The following is a 20,225-nucleotide window of genomic DNA, read 5'->3' as shown; positions in this document are numbered from 1 at the left end:
TTGTTGTTTATTGAATGTTATTTATTCTCCTTCTAAAGAGATTTTGGAATGTGTGATATCCTTAGATGCTGAGAAAGCCTTTGAACGGGTTGAATGGAATTATTTATTTAAAACTTCAGAAAAATTTAACTTTGGGCCCGATTTTATTCAATGGATTAAATTACTTTATTTATCCCCCTCCACTCAGGTTCTTACTAATTCTCAGTACTCTAAACCATTTAAACTTCATCGTGGAACTAGACAAGGTTGTCCTTTGAGTCCTTTGCTTTTTGATTTGGTCTTAGAACCTTTAGCTATTGCTTTCCGGGAATCTAATGATATCACTGGCATTTTAAGGAGGGGTATTACCCACAAAGTTTCACTTTATGCTGATGACCTTTAGCTCTACATTTCTAATGTGGAGTCTTCTTTACCTTCTCTACTTTCTTTACTCTACTGCTTTAGTCAGTTTTCAGGATATTAACTTAACTTTCATAAGGGTGAACTTTTTCCTTTGAATAATTTGGTATTCGTTAATACTAACCTTCCTTTTAAAATTGTAAGAAATCAATTTACTTATTTGGGTGTAACAATTACCAGGAATTATAAATTCCTTTTTAAAGAAAATATTTTTACACTTCTGAATTATGTTAAGGAGGCACTATCAAATTGGTCACCCCTCTCTTTATTGTTGATTGGCCAAATTAATTCTATTAAAATAAATATTTTGCCTAAATTCTTATATTTATTTCAGGCCATACCTGTTTTTATTCCTGAATCCTCTTTTGATTCTTTGGATTCTATTATATCTTCTATATATGGAAAAAATAAAATTTCTCGATTAAATAAATTTCATCTTCAAAAAGCTAAAAAGAATGGAGGTTTAGCTTTACCCAATTTTAGGTTTTATTACTGGGTAGTCAACACATGGAATCTTACGTTTTGGTTATATTATATTAATCAAGAGGACTGTCCAGTCTGGGTTTCTTTCGAAGCTAATTCTGTTAATAAATTTTCTATCATTTCTCTTCTCGGATCCTCAATTCCTTTATCTTTAAGTAATTTAACGGACAGTTTTGTAGTTAAACACTCCTTGAGGATTTGGGTACAATTTAGAAAATATTTTGGTTTATTGAGTTTTTCACTTTCAAATCCCATTTTTTCTAATTTTTTTTTAAACCTTCTATGACTGATGTAGTTTTTAAAGAGTGGAATAGATTGGGTATTAAATATTTTCAGGATTTGTTTGTTGGAGATAGTCTCTCTTCATTTGAACAATTTTCAGCTAAGTATTAGGAGACGCCGGTTGCCACCCACTTCAACTCTGCTTCACATTTCCATTCGGATATGTCCATACATGGCCTCCTCTACTGCCACAATGAGGCCAAACTCAGGTTGGAGGAGCAACACCTTATATACTGTCTAGGTAGTCTCCAGCCCTTTGGTATGAACATTTGAGTTCTCCAACTTCCGGTAATTCCCTCCCCCTACTACCTCCCTCATGGTTCCACCTCCTTCTCCTACCCATTGTGCTTTCCCCTATTCCTTCTTCACCTTTCCTGCCTATCAACTCCCTTCTTCCCCCCCCCCCCACCCCTTTATCTTTCCCCTTACTGGTTTTTCACCCGGAACCTACCAGCCTTCTCCTTCCTACGCTCCCCCCACCTTCTTTATAGGGACTCTGCCCCTTCCCTCTTCAGTCCTGATGAAGGGTTCCGGCCCGAAATGTTGACTGATCGTTTCCATGGATGTTGCCCGACCTGCTGAGTTCCTCCAGCGTGTTGTGAGTGTTGCTTTGACCCCAGCATCTGCAGAGTATTTTGTGTCAGTTAAGTATAGTCTACCGAGAACTCACTTTTTTCGATATTTACAAATTAGAGACTTCTTGCGTTCTCATGTACATACATTTCCTAAAAGTCCAGATAAAAATTTACTTGATATAATTTTTAACTTGAAACCCTTCCATAATGCATCTATATCTAATATTTATGGTATGTTGTTGGGAATGAGAAATATTCGTTTAGATAAAATTAAAAATCTTTGGGAACAAGATTTACAGATTTCAATTTCTGAGGACACTTGGAATGAAATTTTTAAATTGGTTAATACCTCATCATTATGTTCCCGTCATTCTCTTCTACAATTTAAAGTGGTTCATAGAGCACATATGTCTAAAGATAACCTTGGATGAATTATGAGGTCCAATCCCTTTTAAAGGCTAGAGCTGTGGCTTTTAGGTCCGGGGATACCAGTCACTACACGAAATCCAGGCGTGAGCTCCAGAAAGCCATTAAGGGCACCAAGAGGCAATATCGAGCCAAGTTGGAAGCCCAGGCTAACCAAAGGGATACTGGTAGACTATGGCAGGGTCTAAATGAGATCACTGGGCGCAAAGAAAAGGCTGGGAATATGAATAACTGTAGCGCTTCTCTTCCTGACGAACTTAACGTATTCTACGCAAGGTTCGAACAGAAGAGCAGCGTCCCGCTCCCTCCGGATGAACCAGACCTGGTGGCATTGAGATTCATCGTCACCGAGGAGGACGTTAGAAGGGCCTTCCTGAAGATAAATCCAAGGAAGGCGACGGGCCCAGATGGCGTCCCAGGACAGGTTCTCCGAGCCTGTGCAAGCGAGCTATCTGGAGTGTTTGCTGACATCTTCAATTGCACCTTGCTTCAGTCTAAGATACCCTCGTGTTTTAAGAAGGCAACGATAATCCCGGTGCTGAAAAAGAGCAAGGTGGCATGCCTGAATGACTATCGACCTGTGGCTCTGACATCAATTGCTATGAAGTGCTTCGAGAGATTGGTTATGGCACACATCAACCACAGCCTACTGGTCAACCTCGACGCTTTGCAATTCGCCTACCAGAGCAACAGGTCAACGGCAGATGCCATCTCTCTGGCCCTACATTCCTCCTTAGAACACCTGGAGAATAAAGATACATATGTAAGGCTCCTTTTCATTGATGACAGCTCCGCCTTTAATACCATCATTCCAAATAAACTGATTCCTAAGCTCCGGAACCTGGGCCTTAGCACTCAGATCTGTAGCTGGATCTTCAACTTCCTCACAGACAGGACCCAGGCTGTAAAAATAGGGGACAAGCTCTCCTCTACAATCACTCTGAGCACCAGTGCCCCACAAGGCTGTGTACTCAGCTCCCTGCTGTACTCACTGTACACCCATGATTGTGTAGCCAAGTTTCTATCGAATTCCAATATATAAGTTTGCTGATGACACAACAATTGTAGGCCGTATCTCGGGTAATGATGAGTTTGAGTACAGAGAGGAAATTAAGAACCTGATGGCATGGTGCGAAGACAATAACCTATCCCTCAACGTCAGCAAGACGAAGGAATTGGTTGTTGACTTCAGAAGGAGTAGTGGACTGCACGGCCCCATTTACATCAGTGGTGCGCAAGTAGAACAGGTTAAAAGCTTTAAGTTCCTCGGGGTCAATATCACAAATGACCCGACTTAGTCCAACCAAGCAGAGTCCACTGCCAAGAAGGCCCACCAGCGCTTTTACTTCCTGAAAGAGCAAAAGAAATTTGGCCTGTCCCCTAAAACCCTCACTAATTTTTACAGATGCATCGTAGAAAGCATTCTTCTAGGGTGCATCACAACCTGGTATGGAAGCTGTCCTGTCCAAGACCGGAAGCAGCTGCAGAAGATCGTGAACACAGCCCAGCACATCACACAAACCAATCTTCCGTCCTTGGACTCATTTTACACCGCACGCTGTCGGAGCAGTGCTGCCAGGATAATCAAGGACACGACCCACCTAGCAAACACACTTGTCGTCCCTCTTCTCTCTGGGAGAAGGCTCAGGAGCTTGAAGACTCGTATGGCCAGACTTGGGAACAGCTTCTTTCCAACTGTGATAAGACTGCTGAACGGATCCTGACCTGGATCTGGGCCATACCCTCCAAATATCCCGACCTGCCTCTCGGTTTTTTGCACTACCTTACTTTCCCTTTTCTATTTCTGATTTATAATTTAAATTTTTACTATTTACTATCGATTTGTACTCCAGGGAGCGTGAAACGCAGAATCAATTATCACTGTGATGATTGTACACTCTAGTATCAATTGTTTGGCGACAATAAAGTAAAGCTGTCTCGTTTTTATTCAGATATATCTCCCTATTGTGATAGATGTAATAATGGAGAAGCTTCATTAATCCATATGTTTTGGACTTGTCTGAGTCTTGAAAAATATTGGAAGGAAGTATTTCAAACCTTTTCGGTGCTTTTTAAAGTAAATTTTAAACCTAATCCTTAGACTGCCATATTTGGTATTGTTGGAGGAAATGATATTATTTTGGAGACACATGATCTGCATATTTTGGCCTTTACTTCTCTTATAGCCAGGAGGGCATTGTTGCTTAAGTGGAAGGATGCCACTCTGCCTAATCATACTCATTGGTTACATGATGTTACGCCTTGCTTAAATTTAGAGAAGATTCGCTGTTCAATTTCTGAACCTAGACAAGATTTTTTAACATTGTTGGGACCTTTTCTGAATTATTTTCAAAATCTTTGATTTGCTATTAAGCACAGATGTTGGCTAATAATATGTTTTACTATATGTTAAGGATTTTTTCCTTTTCTTTTTTTTAACCAAACAGCTGTTTTTTTTTTCAGTAGTGGGTTTAGATTTTTTTGTATAATAAAATTATCTCTTTTCAATATTATGTTTAAATTTAATTTATATGGATATGGGGTAATTACACTTCATCTGTGATTTCAATATATTGTATGAGGTGTCAGGGAGGGTAGCAGCTCTGGTGGGGGAACATGTCGCGTCCTTTTCAAGGCGGTTAGTTCACCTTTGGTCCCCACCTGGCTCTCACCTGTGGCTCCCCTTAGCTGTTTGCATGCGACAGCGTCAACACCTCGGGCAATGGCTTCGACAAGCCGGCTAAACCAGGTGAGGGTAGCCGACAGGTCTCAAACCCTTGGTGAGATAGGGAGTTGTCTATCCCAGCATGTGAAGACAGACTCTGGCAGATTGAGCGGACGAGACCAATGGAAGGTCCAACGGTCAAGAAGGCTGTCTCTGCAAGTGTCGTGGAACGTGTAGAGCAGGACAAAACACAGAAGACGTCCTGGTCTTCCACTGCACCTAGTCCCATCTCCAGCCGTCTCGACTCTTTCTTCCACTGGATTCAGATGGGAATTGGGAAGAGACAGCGAGGCAGACGCTGCGCAACTCTCCTTCACTTAAATCCAAATCACGCGCTAGTCTCGACACCACCATAATGGTGTCAAGGTCCTCATTGAGGTCAACGATGAACGAACACAATTGATATATATATTATATATCCTACTGTACTCTGTATTCTTTTATGTAAGAAATTAATAAAAATATTGAAACAGAAAGACTGTTTACTCTTTTCCATAGACGCTGCCTGGTCTGCTGAGATCTCCCAGCATTCTGTGTGAGTTGCTTTGGATTTCCAACCTCTGCAGAATTTCTCGTTGTTTGTGAACCTTTAATTGTGGGTATATTAACACGGGTAGTTAAAAAATAAGCCAGGTTTTGCTAAGAAATTGTTTATAAGAAAAGGGGACCGAAGCAGTTCACACAACCCCCAGACAGCTTCTTTATTACACTTCTACCTCAATTCCAATGGTCTCCAAAAACATACAGTCTTTAATTAAACAACTGTAAGCCCCTAGGGTAGAGAATGCCATAAACATTGAGAGCGGTGACTTTTCTTCACATCTCATCACTAAACAGCTAACCTCATATCCTGAGGCATTGATATCACTTTTTGATTCTCCTGTTGGGAGAAACCCCACTCAACATTCAAGACAAGTTTAAAAAAAAAGGGGATTATGCATCTGGCAAGAGGGACAAGGTAAATGAAAATCTTTAAGTGCAGCAAAATAAGCACACTGCCCAAGTAGAAAAGGCAGCAGCAGATCACTACTGCGGAAAAGAGCTTTAACCAGCACTAATCGGCATTTACAATTGGTGAGCAACAGCAAATTAAAGGAAGGCAGGGGCAAGAGCAATGGCCATCACTGGAGAGGACAAAGTCAGAGTGGCCATCTTGAGGCTTTGGAAAGCAATGGAAAGAAGGACTCAGTTTTCTCGCTCTCTTCTTTATATCTGCTCAGCTAGGACAGCAGGGATGATAAGCAGGATAATAGAATGCTCCTTTTGCGATACGTGGGAAGGCGTGGAGACCTCCAGTATCCCTGACCACTACAACTGCGAGAAGTGCATCTAGCTGCAGCTTCTAACAATCTGCTTTAAGGAAATGGAGCTGGAACTGGATGAGCTCTAGATCATTTGGGAGGCTGAAGGGGTGATAGATAGACAGAGAGGTAGTTACACCCAAGGTGCAGGACACAGGAAATTGGGTGACAGTCAGAAAGGGGAAAGGGGTTGACCAGCCAGTACAGAGTACCCTGTGACCATGCCCTCAACAACAGGTATATCACTTTGAGTACTGTCGGTGGGAAAGTCACAGTGGTCAGGTCTCTGGCACTGAGCCTGCCTCTGTGACTCAGAATGGAAGGGGGCAAAGAGGTGCGCTGTGGTGATAGGGATTCATTAGTTAGGGGAATGGACAGGAGGGTATGTGGGCAAGAACGAGATTCCCAGATGGTCTGTTGCCTCCCGGGTGCCAGGGTATCTCGGATTGAGTCCTCAGCACTATTAAGTGGGAGGGTGATCAGCCAGAAGTCATGGTCCTTGTAGGTACCAATGACATGGGTAGGATGAGTGACGAGGCTCTGCAAAGGAAGTTTAGGGAGTTAGGTGCTGAGATGAAGGGCAGGACCTGCAGGGTTGTGACCTCAGGATTGCTACCCATGCCACGTGCTAGCAAGGCCAGAAGGAGGAAGATTATACATTTTAATATGTGGCAAAGGAGTTGGTGTAAGAGGGACGGCATAAGATTTTTTGATCATTGGGCTCTTTTCCAGGGAAGGTGGGACCTCTACAGAAGGGACAGTTTGCAGCTGAACTGGAGGGGACTAATATCCTAGAAGGTTTGTTAATACTGCACTGTGGAGTTTAAACTAGAGTTGCAGGCGGATGGTAACCAGAGTGCCAGAATAGTTAGTGGTGATTCTGGAGACCTCAGACAAAGTTAGGAATCAAAAGGTTGAGCAGGATGTGACTAGTGCCCTGAGCTACCTACATTTCAATGCAAGAAGTATCATAGGAAAGGCAGATAACAGTGCTGAAGATAGGTAACTGGTTTACAAACAGAGGTAATGTGTAGTGAGGAGGGGCAGTTGATAGGATAAAATTGCAGTCAACAGGATGAGTTGTAACGTAAAAGTTGGACAAAAACGAAAAGGGTGAATACAGGACTGAAGGGGTTATATTTGAATGTGCGCAGTTGCAGATTGGCAGGTATGATGTTGTGGGCATCTCTGAATCACGGCTGAAAGAAGATTACAGCTAGCAGCAAGGATAAACATTGTATCAAAAGGACAAGCAGGAAGGCAAAGGAGGTGGCGTTGCTCTGCTGGTAAAAAAAAAATGACATCAAATCATCAGAAAGAGGTGACATAGGATCGGAAAATGTTGAATCATTGTGGATAGAGCTAAGAAACAGCAAGGGTAAAACGAACCAGATGGGAGTTGTATACAGACCCCCAAACAGTAACAAGGATCTAGCCTACAAATTACAATGAGAGATAGAAAATTCATGCCAAAAAGGTCAATGTTACCATAGTCATGGGAGATTTCCATGTGCATGTAGACTGTGAAAATCATGCTGGTGCTGGATTGCAGGAGGGGGAATATCTGGAATGCCTATGAGATGGCTTTTTAGAACACCTCTTGGGGAACCTACAAGGGGATCAGCTATTCTGAATTGGGTGTTGAGCAAGGAACAAGAATTGATTAGAGACCTTCAGGTGAAAGAACCCCAAGGGGCACGTGATCATAATATGATCAAACTCACCCTGAAATTTGAGAAGGAGAAACTAAAGTTAGATGTATCAGTATTACAGTGGAGTAAAGGCAATTACAGAGGCACGAGAGGGGAGTTGGCCAGAAATGATTGGAAAAGAACACTGGCAGGGATGACAGCAGAGCAGCAATGGCTGGAATTTCTGGAAGCAATTCAGATGGCACAGGATATGTACATCCCAAAGAGGAAGAAGTATTCTAAAGGAAAGATGACACAGCTGTGTCCAACAAGAGGAGATAAAGCCAATATAAAAGCTAAAGAGAGGGCATATAATAGAGCAAAAATTAGTGGAAAGTTAAAGGATTGGGAAGTTTTAAAAAACAACAGAAAACAACTAAAAAGTCATTAAAGGTAAAGATGGAATATGAAAGTAAGCTAGCCAACAGTTTTAAAGAGGATACCAAAAGTTTCTTCATACACAAAAAGTGTAAAAGAAATCAGACTGCTGGAAAACAATGCTGGAGAGCTAGTAAGTGACAAGGAAATGGCGGATGAACTGAAGAAGTATTTTGCACCAGTCTTCATGGTGGAAGACACTAGCAGTATGGTGGAAGTTCCAGGAGTCAGGGGTCATGATGTACGTGAAGTTACCATTGATAGAGAAAAGGTTCTTGGGAAACTGAAAGATCTGAAGGTAGGTAAGTCACCTGGACCAGATGGTGTACCCCCCAGACTTCTGAAAACGGAGGCTGAAGAGGTCATAGAAGCATTAGTAATGATTGTGGAATGGTTCCAGAAGACTGAAAAATTGCAAATGTCACTCCACTCTTCAAGAAGGGAGAGAGGCAGAAGAAGGGAAACCATAGGCCAATTAGTCTGACCTCAGTGGTTGGGAAATGTTGGAGCCGGTTGTTAAGGATGAGGTCTCAGGGTACTTGGAGGCACACGATAAAATAGGCCATAGTCAACATGGTTTCCTCGAGGGAAAACCTTGCCTGACAAATCTGTTGGAATTATTTGAAGAAATAACAAGCAGGATAGACAAAGGAGAATCAGTTGATGCTGTGTATTAGGATTTTCAGCTGATCTTTGACAGGGTGCCACATGAGACTGCTCAACAAGCTATGAGCCCATGGTATTACAGGAAAGATTCTAGCATGGATAAAGCAGTTGCTGATTAGCAGCAGGCAAAGTATGGGAATAAAGCGTGCCTTTTCTGGTTGGCTGCCAGTGACCAGTGGTGTTCCACAAGGGTCTGTGTTGGGACCACATCTTTTACGTTATACGTCAATCATTTGGATGATGGGATTGATGGCTTTGTTGCAAAGTCTGCAGATGATATGAAGATAGGTGGAGGGGAAGGTAGCTCGAGGAAGTAGAGAGGCTACAGAAGGACTTAAACAGATTAGGATAATGGGCAAAGAAATGACAGATGGAATATAGTGTCAAGAAGAGTATGGCCATGCACTTTGGTCGAAGAAATGAAAGGGCTGACTATTTTCGAACTGGAGAGAAAATACAAACCTGAGGCAAAAGGGAACTTGGGAGTCCTTGTGTAGGATTCTCCAAAGGTTAGTTTTCAGGTTGAGTCAGTGGTGAGGAAGGCAAATGTAATGTCAGCCTTCATTTCAAGAGGACTAGAATATAAAAGCAAAGATGTAATGTTGAAACTTTATAAAGCACTGGTGAGGCCTCACTTGGAGTATTAGGAGCAGCTTTGGGCCCCTTATCTTAGAAAGGATGTGCTGAAACTGGAGAGGATTTAAAGGAGGTTCACAAAAATGATTCCAGGATTGAATGGCTTGTCATATGAAGGAAGTCTGATGGCTCTGGGCGTGTATTCACTAGAATTCAGAAGAATGAGGATGACCTCATTGGAACTATCAAATGGTGAAAGACTTTGATAGAGTGGATGTGGAGAAGATGTTTCCTATGGTGGGTGAGTCAAAGACCAAAGGACACGGCCTCATAATAGAGGGGCACCCTTTTAGAACAGAGATGAGGAAGAATTTCTTTAACCAGAGAGTGGTGAATCCATGGAATTCGTTGCCACAGACAGTTGTGGAGGCCAAGTCTTAATGTATATTTAAGACGGAGGTTGATAGATTCTTGATTGGTCAGGGAATGGAGGGATACAGAAAGAAGGTAGGAGTTAGTGGCTGAGAGGAAAATTAGATCAGCCATGATGAAATGGTGGAGCAGACTCAATGGGTCAAATGGCCTAGTTTTGCTCCTATATCTTATGGTCTTATAAAATTAGCATCAGGGTGCCAGTTGCAATAAGCAAATTAATCTGCTTTCAAATTAGCAGATGAACAAAATTAAACTGGTACCATATTAATTAAATTTGATGCAAAAGGAAATATTATAAACTGGAGCGACATACACAAAATACTGGAGGAACTCAGCAACATCTATGGAAAAAAAAGTACAGTTGACATTTTGGCCCGATAGATGCTGCCTGGCCTGCTGAGCTCCCCCAGCATTTGTGTGTGTTGCTCGGATATTCAGCATTTGCCGATTTTCTCGTATTTATTATAAATTGGTATCTGGAGAAAAATTAGAAATACTAGTATATTTTCATTTTTATATATACTTAGTATTTGAATTTGCAAATTAAAATATGATTCAATTTCCATTAGATAATTTGCAGATTTGAACAACCATATTCCCTAGAGAAAAGAATTTGGACAACCTAAGTTACACTCATTTCCAATAGTCATTCACAGTTTGATGAAACAAGACAATCGAGTTTTTTCTTCATTTTGAGCAGTTTTCTGCTAAGCCAATCAAACTGGTACATGAAACTGCAAATCATGAGACCTTCACAATTACATGTTCAGCAGTCGTTAATAAACTTTAACCTATGAGGAACAAAACAAAACATACAGTCAATCTTCAGTAAAATTTCTTTTTTAAATCTTCCAGGAATATGGTTCATTGTTAGTAGAGAACGATATTAATTTACTCTGGGCTTACTAACTGTAGCACTCACTCAGTAGACCACATTTGAAACAAGTGTTAACTTAACATCAATTAAATAGAAAACAAATGGTAAACCTGAATATCTACTTGCAGCCAGAAGCAAGTCGGAAGAGAGTTGCATCTTACTCTAGAAATACATATATCATGCAAGAGTTAACATAGAAACATAAAACATAGAGTTTTAGTATGGAGTTGAACAACTGACCTCCTAAAACACCACTATAAAATTCTGAAAGTTATTTGGGCATCAGATTAAAAAACTGACGTAAATTTCAGTGTTGAGTGCATCCAGATGGCAATTGTTTTTAAAAGCAACCTGAACCTCAGCTAATTGGATATACAACAGTAATTACTGTACATCAATTTTTCCCACTTGATATCACATTAGCAAAATAAAATGTAAACAATGAAAGGTCAATCATATAATACAGAATGAAAAGGCTTCTTTTGTTAAACAATCGATCTACCAAATTTACTCTTAGTAAGAATTCTTATTTGAAATTTAATATATTCCAATATTTCTCATTTTAGGGGACTGTTTACTGAACTAACTTTAAAGGGCGGTGGGAACAAAAGAAAGAACGTGTTTTTGAAAGAAAGAAAATACAGGACTTTGGGTGGGGGTGCAGGGCAGGAGGAAGTGAATGATTAGCTGGCACTGGTTTGATGAAGGTGAATTGCCTTCATTTATCTTGTACTATTCTATGGTCAGCCATGATCTCAGAAGTGCTGGGACTGAGAATCAAACAACAATGGATCAGTAATTCTGTTTTTGCTATAATTTGATACAACAAGGTACTATTAGAGGGCTTATGACCCCCAGAAAGCAGAATAGATCTAAACCCAAGTGGAAATTTAAAAGCCTTGATGATAATAGCATGACTGCAGGCTAAAGGAACAGGAGAACTGATGGAAAACACACAGCTGGAGCCAGTCACCCAAATGGTATGGGGAAACATTGATAAGACACAGCAAGATTTTCTTTCTCAATCCTTTCTCCTGCCTTCTCCCTGTAATGTTAGATGCCCTTACTTATGAAGAACCCTCCAGTCTCTGCTTTAAATATACCCAATAACTTGGCTTCCATTTGTGGCAATGAATTCCACAGATACCCCACTCTCTGGCTAAAGGATTTCTTCTCATCCCTGTTCCAAAGGGATGTCCATTTCCTTGGGAGTCCTTGTGCAGGATTCCCTGAAGGTTAATTTCCAGAGTGAATCAGTAGTGAGGAAGGCACATGCGATGTACGCATTCATTTCAAGAGGACTAGAATATAAAAGCAAGGATGTAATATTGAGACTTTATAAAGCACTGGTGAGGCCTCAATTAGAGTATCATGAGCAGTTTTGCGCCCCGGTGGCGTAGTGGCATCAGCACCGGACTTCGGCACGGAAGGTCCCGAGTTCGAATCCAGCCGGCTCCCCTGCACGCTTTCCATCCGTGCTGGGTTACGAGCTGGTGATCTCTTGGAAACTCACCCGGCAGAAGCCAATGGCAAACCACTGCTGTAACTTGCCTTGTACGCGGTTCCCCACTACGTCAGAGAGGCGTGGAGGGAAATCATCCGCTAACCGGAGAAACTCCGAATGTGATGTACCTTTCCATTTCTATCCAAGAAAGGATATGCCGACATTGGAAAGGGTTCAAAGGTGGCTTAAAAAAATTATTCCAGGATTGAAGGGCTTGTATTGAGGAGTGCTGATGGCTCTGGGCCTCTACTCACTGGAATTCAGAAGACTGACGGGTGACTTCACTGAAACCTATCAAATGTTGAAAGGCCTCGATAGAGTGAATGTAGAGAGGATGTTTCCTTTGATGAGGGGCACATCCTCAGAATAGAGGGACATCTTTTTAGAACGGAGATGAGAAGGAACTTCTTTAGCCAGAGAGTGGTAAGTCTATGGAGTTCTTTGCCATAGGCGGGTGTGGAGGCTAAGTCATTGGGTATATTTAAGGCAGAGGTTGATAGATTCTTGATCAGTCAGGATATGAAGGGATATGGGGAGAAGGCAAGAGATTGGGGCTGAGAGGGAAAATGGATCAGTTATGATGAAATGGCAGAGCAGGCTCAATGGGCCAAACAGCCTAATTCTGTTCCTAAATATCTTATGGTCTTATTTCAAGACTACGGCCTCTGCTCCTAAAATCTCCCACTATTGGAAATATCCTCTCCACATCCACTCTATCCAGGTCTTTCAATATTCGATAGGTTTCAATGAGATCCCTCCCCCACTTCTTCTAATTTCAACAAGTAAAGGACCAGAACTCATGTTAACATTTTCAGTCCCGGGATCATGGATGAAGTGGCACCAGAAATCCAGGAAATGAGGTGATAGAATTGAATTGACTTTCTTCCTTAGATCCTTTACATACATGAGTAAAAATCCTCATGTTACGTCTCCGTCTAAAGGTGCAATGTGCGATCATAGCAATCTATAATAAATAGAACAGTCAATGTAATATAGAGTACACTCAAATCAGCATGAGTTCATCAATCTGACGGCCTGGTGGAAGAAGCTGTCCCAAATCCTGTTGGTCCTAGCTTTTATGCTGCAGTACCGTTTCCTGGACGATAGCAGCTGGAATAGATTGTGGTTCGGGTCACTTGGGTCCCCAGTGATTCTACGGGTCCTTTTTACACACCTGTCCTTGTAAATGTCCTGAATCATGCGAAGTTCGCAACTACAGATGCGCTGGGCTGTTTGCACCACTCTCTGCAGAGTCCTGCGATTAAGGGAGGTACAGTTCCCATACCAGTCAGGATGCTCTCACTTGTGCCCCTGTAGAAAGTTCTTAGGATTTGGGGGCCCATACCAAACTTCCTCAACCGTCTGAGGTGAAAGAGGAGCTTTTGTGCCTTTTTCACCATACAGCTGGTGTGTACAGACCACGTGAGGTCCTCGGTGATATGGATGCCGAGGAACTTAAAAGCTGTTTACCCTCTCAACCCCAGATCCATTGATGTCAATAGGGGTTAGCCTGTCTCCATTCCTCCTGTAGTCCACAACCAGCCTTTGTTTGTGCGACATTGAGGGAGAGGTTGTTTTCTTGACACCACTGTGTCAGAGAGATGAGCTTGTAGGAAAGAAAAGCAGTGTCCAAAAAACACTAAAAAATTGTAAATCTGCAGCTTAACCCAAAGACACAATTTTAAACTTTACTGATCAAAAAGCAAAAGAACAAATAGTTTTTTATTCACACAAAAAATGGTGTTATACAGCAGAGTGATAAAGTGATAATTACTGAGATGGAAAACTGATAACAGTAAAATAGAAATGTTCTATCATGAAGTTAACTTCCTTTCGCAATCAAACCCAGAATACATGCTAAATGGAGATAGGAGAGGGCAACAGGATTAGCTCTCCTTTACTTCAGTAACAGTAATGCACAACTTCATTGGGAAGAGTGAATGGGTGAAAGGTGATGCAAATAGGTAACTTTAATGCCTTTATAACAACTCTTTTGAGTAAGATACTGAGAGTGGATTTCATCGCAAGAACCATTAAGATAGTTTAGGGAATTCAATGGCTGAAGGAATGAGCAACTGATAAATGTTATACAAATGGAATATGGGGAGGGGAGCAAATAGTGGAGGTGGACGCAAGAAATCAGTCAGCAATTTCTTGCGATTAAGACCCATATGGTAAATTCAAACAAGATGAACTCTGTCAAGCAACTGAGAGGGTAGCAAGAAAGATGATGATTCTGAGGCTGTCACTGAATAGCAGAGAGTTTTTTTTAACCACATAATGAATAATTGCAATACAACCAATTCAAATGGAAATGCAAGATGGCAGAAAAATATTAAACATGAGCACTGGCTTATACAGTGAAGATGAGTAATAGCTTGCAACGTCCTTATTGGAGGATCAGAGGTGGAAAGGGTTGACAACTTTCAACTCCTGGGTGTTACTATTTCAAAGTCTTGGACCCAGCAGGCAAGTGCAATTGTGAAGAAAGCAAAGCAGTGCCTCTGCTTCCTTAGGTGTCTGCAGAGACTTAGTATGAAATCTAAAACTTTGACAAACTTCTGTAGATGTGTATTGGAGAGTGTATCGACTGGCCGCATCAAGGCCAGGTACAGAAACATCACTTGAATAGAAAATCCTACAAAAAGGTAGCAGATACAGCCCAGTACATCACCAGTAAAGCCCTTCCCACCACTGAGCACATCTACTGAAACATTGCTGTAGAAAAGCAGTATCCATTATCAGTGATCCCCGCCACCCAGGACGTGCTCTCTTCTCACTGCCACCATCAGATAGAAGGTACAAGAGCCTCAGGACTTGCATGACTGTATTCAAGAACAGTTACTATGCTTCAACCATCAACTCTTAAACAAGGGGGAGAACTACACTCACTTGCCCATCCATTGAGATGTTCCCACAACCAATGACCTCACTTTAAGGCCCTCCATATCCGTGGGTTCCATATCCACGGATTCAACCAACTGCGGATAGAAAACATCAACCGCGGATCGCGAAGGTTGCGTCTGTACTGAACATGTATAGACTTTTTTTCTTGTCATTATTCCCTAAGCAATACAGTTTAACAACTATTTACATAGTATTTACATTGTATTAGGTATTATAAGTAATCTGGAGATGATTTAAAGTATACGGGAGGATGTACATAGGTTATATGCAAATACTATGCCATTTTATATAAGGGACTTGAGCATCCGCGGATTTTGGTATCTGTGGGGAGTCCTGGAACCAATCCCCCACGGATACCGAGGGACGACTGTATGCTTGCAGGAAAATGAACCTCAGGATTGTGTATGGTGCCATATATGTACTTTGATAATAAAATTTTGAACACTTGCACTTTGAAGTGAAAAATGCAGTTTGATTTTCTTTTTCACATGCAGTTTGATTAGCTTAACTGCACTGGGTGGGTCAGGTGGATCCACTCTTTAAGAAGGGAGGAAGACAAAAGAAATGAAATTATAGGCCAGTTAGCCTAACCTCAGTGGTTGGGAAAGTGTTAGAGTCCATTATTAAGGACAAGGTATCGGGGTATTTGGAGACTCATGATAAAATAAGTCAAAGTCAGCATGGTTTCTGTAAAGGGAAATCTTGCCTGGCAAATCTGTTAGAATTCTTTGGAGTAACAAGCAGGGTGGGCAAAGGAGAGGCAGTGGATGTCATTTACTTAGATTTTCAGAAGGTATCTGATAAGGTGCCTCACTTGAGGCTCCTCAGCAAGATAAAATCCTGTGGTGTTTCAGGAAATATATTGGCATGGATAGGGGAATGGCTGTCAGGCAGGAGATAGCCAGTGGGATTAAAAAAGGGTCTTTTCTGGTTGGCTGCCAATGAGTAGCGGTGTTCCTCAGGGGTCAGTATAGGGACCGCTTTGTTTTACATTGTTTTTCAATGATTTAGATAGTGGAGTTGATGGCTTTGTGGCAAAGTTTGCGGATGATACTCAGGTAGGTGGAGGGGTAGGTAGTGCTGAGGAAGCAAGGCGATTGCAGCAGGACTTAGACAAATTGGAAGAATGGGCAAAAAAGTGGCAGATGGAATACAGTGTTGGGAAACGTATGAAATTGCATTTGTGTAAAAAGGAACAATAATGCAAACTATTATCTAAATAGGGAGAAAATTCAAACATCAGAGGTACAAAGGGACTCAGGAGTCCTCGTGTAAGACTCTCAGAAGGTTAATTCACAGGTTGATTCTGTGGTAAAGAAGGCAGATTTATTTCAAGGGGAATAGAATATAAGAACAAAGAGATAATGCTGCAGCTTTATAAGACACTAGTCAGGCTGGATTTGGAGCATTGCCATCAGTTTTGTGCCCCATATCTCAGAAAGGGTGTATTGTCATTGGAGAGAGTCTAGAGAAGGATCACGAGGATGATTCTGGGATTGAAGCAGTTAATATATGAGGAGAGCTTGGCAGCTTTGGGCCTCTACTCACTGGAATTTAGAAGAACGTGTGGGATCTGATTGAAACCTACGGAACATTGAAAGGACTAGATAGGGTGGATGTGGAGAGGATGTTTCCTCTGGTGCGGGTATTCAGAGCTAGAGGGCACAGCCTCAAAACTGAGGGGTGACCTTTAAGAATAGAGGTAAGGAGGAATTTTTTGTAAGACAGAGTGGTTCATCTGTGGAATGCTCTGCAACAGACTATGGTTGAGGCCAAGTCAGTGGGTGTATTCAAAACAGAAGTTGATAAATTCCTGATTGGTCGGGGCATCAAGGGATATGGTAAGAGGGCAGGTGTATGGGGTTGAATGGGATCCGGGACCACCATGACAAATGGCACAGTGGACTCGATGGGCTGAATGGCCTAATTCTGCTCCTATGTCTTATGGACCCACACAGCATTATCACTGGTTAGAACCCAAGAACTTTGAAAGCAAACAAGTGACCAACATCATTAAGCAACATCCTGGAGTACATCTGCATAAAACAGCATGTTCACACTTTAGCACATGGCTGCATTGGTCAACTGTGGTTAATAAATCTCAGTACAAAATTGCAGGAATAAAAGAAGCAGATATTCCATACATCTGTGAGCACTTTACAATAAAAGTCAGTATATTTAAAAACTCATTACCTTAAATTTTGTTTGATGGTCATCTGGGACAGTGTCTTTATCTGGACAGCTACAACAGCTACCCATGACTTACTCAGAAGACCAGCTGATCTCTAGAACAGAAATATTTAAAGAAGACATATCAAATTAAAGAGTTTACAGCTTGCGTGCATTTCATTTTATAAGAAAACATCGGGGAAGAATCACAAAAAAAAAATTAAGTGTAGTTAAAGCCTTTACTCCAGACTTTATTTCACTTGGCTGATATTAGGATCATTGGTATTATATGTTATCAGTATTAAGGTTATTTCATGTGCAGTGCAAGAAGACCTGCAGAGGAAGTTCATAAGACTGTTGCAGGTTAGCAGCTTGCCATTACTAGAATACAGAGAAGACAGATCCAAGCCCAATATTAATTGCATATTAAATATTACATAAAGGACAACCAAGTCCTTTTTTCTCCAATTCGCCTACTGAAGCAATAAGTCTACAGCAGATGCTACCTCACTGGTTTTTCACACAATCCTGGAACATCTGGATAGCAAAGAGGCAAACATCAGGATGTTCTTTATCAATTACAGCTCAGCATTTAACACCATCATCCCCTCAAAACTAATCAGTAAACCCCAAGACTTGGGCCTTAATTACCTCCTTGTGCAATTGGATCCTGGATTTCCTCACTTGTAGACCCCAGTCAGTCCGGCAAAAGCACCTCCTCCATAATCTCCATCAGCACACAAACATGGCAGGGATGTGTACTTAGGCCTCTGCTCGACTCGCTTTGCACCTATGACTGTGTGGCTAACTACAACTCCAACACCATATACAAGTTTGCTAATGACACCACTGTGGGCTGCATCAAAGCTGGTGATGAATCAACATACAGGAGGGAGATTGAAAACTTGGCTGAGTGGTGTAATAACAACAACCTCTCACCAAGGAACTGATTGTAGACTCTAGGAGAAGGAAACCAGAGGCCCATGAGCCTGTAATCATTGGAGGATCAGAGGTTGAGTGGGTCAGTAGCTTTAAATTCCTGGGTGTCACTATCTCAGAAGACCAGTCCCGGACCCATAATATAAATATAATTGCGAAGAAAGCACAACAACACCTCTCATTCCTCAGGAGTCTGCAGAGATCTGGCATGTCATCGAAAACATGTATAGATGTGTGATGGAAAGTGTGCTGACTGGCTGCATTACAACCTGGTATGGGAACACCAATGTCTCTGAGCTAGTACATTGTGGGTAAAATCCTCCCAATCATAGAGTACATCTACATGACTGACTATGGAAGCTTTGTGACTGGGTATTAAATCTATCCATACTATCCTTTGGCCTTAACAGTCACATACTCACAGATACTGATTCAACATTTCAATGGTAAACCCAACTGTCTTCCTCAAGTGCAAGTTAGTCAAATGACAAGTCCCCCAAGAGACACCACCTTATATACACTCGAGTGAGGGCATGGATGGGGCTTAATGCCCGATTCTGATAGGCTGGATATGAATTGCCCATTCCTGATTGGCTATTTTGAATTGGCCTTGATCTGACTAAAATGTTGCTGTAGGAAAGCATCATCCATTATCAAAGATCCTCACCACCCAAGCCATGCTCTTTTCTCGCTGCTGCCATCATGTAGATGGTACAAGTGCCTCAGGACTTGCACCACCAGGTTCCAGAACATTTACTACCCTTCAACCATCATGTTCTTGAACAAAAGGGGATAACTACACACATTTAAGGACTCTTTTATCTTGTTTTTTTCATGTCGTTATTGAGTGTTATTTATTTTTTATCTGCATTTACACAAATTGTTATCCATTGATCCTGTTTACAATTACTGTTCTATAGAGTTGCTAAGATTCGCAGAAAAAGAATTTCAGGGTTGTATGTGGTGACATGTATGCACTCTGATAATAAATTTTACTTGACTTTGGTGTGCGACAACTGTTCAATTCCAAAGAAGAAGCATACAAATTAGCCAGAAAAAGTGGTTCACCTGAGGACTGGGAGAAATTCAGAGGAGGACAAAGGGTTTAATTAGGAAGGGGAAAAAAGATTATGAGAGAAAACTGGCAGGGAACATAAAAACTGACTGTAAAAGCTTTTATTGATATGTGAAAAGAAAAAGATTGGTTAAGACAAATGTAGGTCCCCTACGGACAGAAACAGGTGAATTGGTTATGGGGAGCAAGGACATGGCAGACCAACTGAATAATTACTTTGGTTCTGTCTTCACTAAGAAGGACATAAATAATCTTCCGGAAATAGTAGGGGACAGAGGGTCCAGCAAGATGGAGGGACTGAGGGAAATACATGTTAGTAGGGAAGTGGTGTTAGGTAAATTGAAGGGATTAAAGGCAGATAAATCCCCAGGGCCAGATGGTCTGCATCCCAGAGTGCTTAAGGAAGTAGCCCAAGAAATAGTGGATGCATTAGCGATAATTTTTCAAAACTCTTTAGATTCTGGACTAGTTCCTGAGGATTGGAGGGTGGCTAATGTAACCCCACTTTTTAAAAAAGGAGGGAGAGAGAAACCAGGGAATTATAGACCGGTTAGCCTAACATCAGTGGTGGGGAAACTGCTAGAGTTAGTTATTAAAGATGTGATAACAGCACATTTGGAAAGCGGTGAAATCATCGGACAAAGTCAGCATGGATTTGTGAAAGGAAAATCATGTCTGACGAATCTCATAGAATTTTTTGAGGATGTAACTAGTAGAGTGGATAGGGGAGAACCAGTGGATGTGGTATGTTTGGATTTTCAAAAGGCTTTTGACAAGGTCCCACACAGGAGATTAGTGTGCAAACTTAAAGTACACG

At 41.5% G+C, this 20,225-nt stretch overlaps 1 protein-coding gene across 5 annotated transcripts in view; it reads right to left on the bottom strand.

The window, feature by feature from the left end:
- Positions 1-20,225, bottom strand: part of frs2a (fibroblast growth factor receptor substrate 2a) — a 118,671-nt gene that overhangs the window by 26,543 nt on the left and 71,903 nt on the right. For 4 of the 5 annotated variants that reach the window (XM_072267451.1, XM_072267450.1, XM_072267452.1 and 1 more), the window contains one exon: positions 17,419-17,510. The exons of the other annotated variant lie outside the window; for it this stretch is intronic. In XM_072267451.1, coding sequence (XP_072123552.1) covers positions 17,419-17,484 — 66 coding nt within the window. In that variant the 5' untranslated portion in view covers positions 17,485-17,510. The remainder of the gene's footprint in view (positions 1-17,418; positions 17,511-20,225) is intronic. 5 annotated transcript variants of the gene reach the window in all.

This window comes from Mobula birostris, chromosome 9 (genome assembly GCF_030028105.1).
Source record: "Mobula birostris isolate sMobBir1 chromosome 9, sMobBir1.hap1, whole genome shotgun sequence".
Lineage (NCBI taxonomy): Eukaryota > Metazoa > Chordata > Chondrichthyes > Myliobatiformes > Myliobatidae > Mobula > Mobula birostris.
The sequence above is the reverse complement of the archived record's forward strand: the minus strand, read 5'-3'. Positions and strand labels throughout refer to the sequence as shown.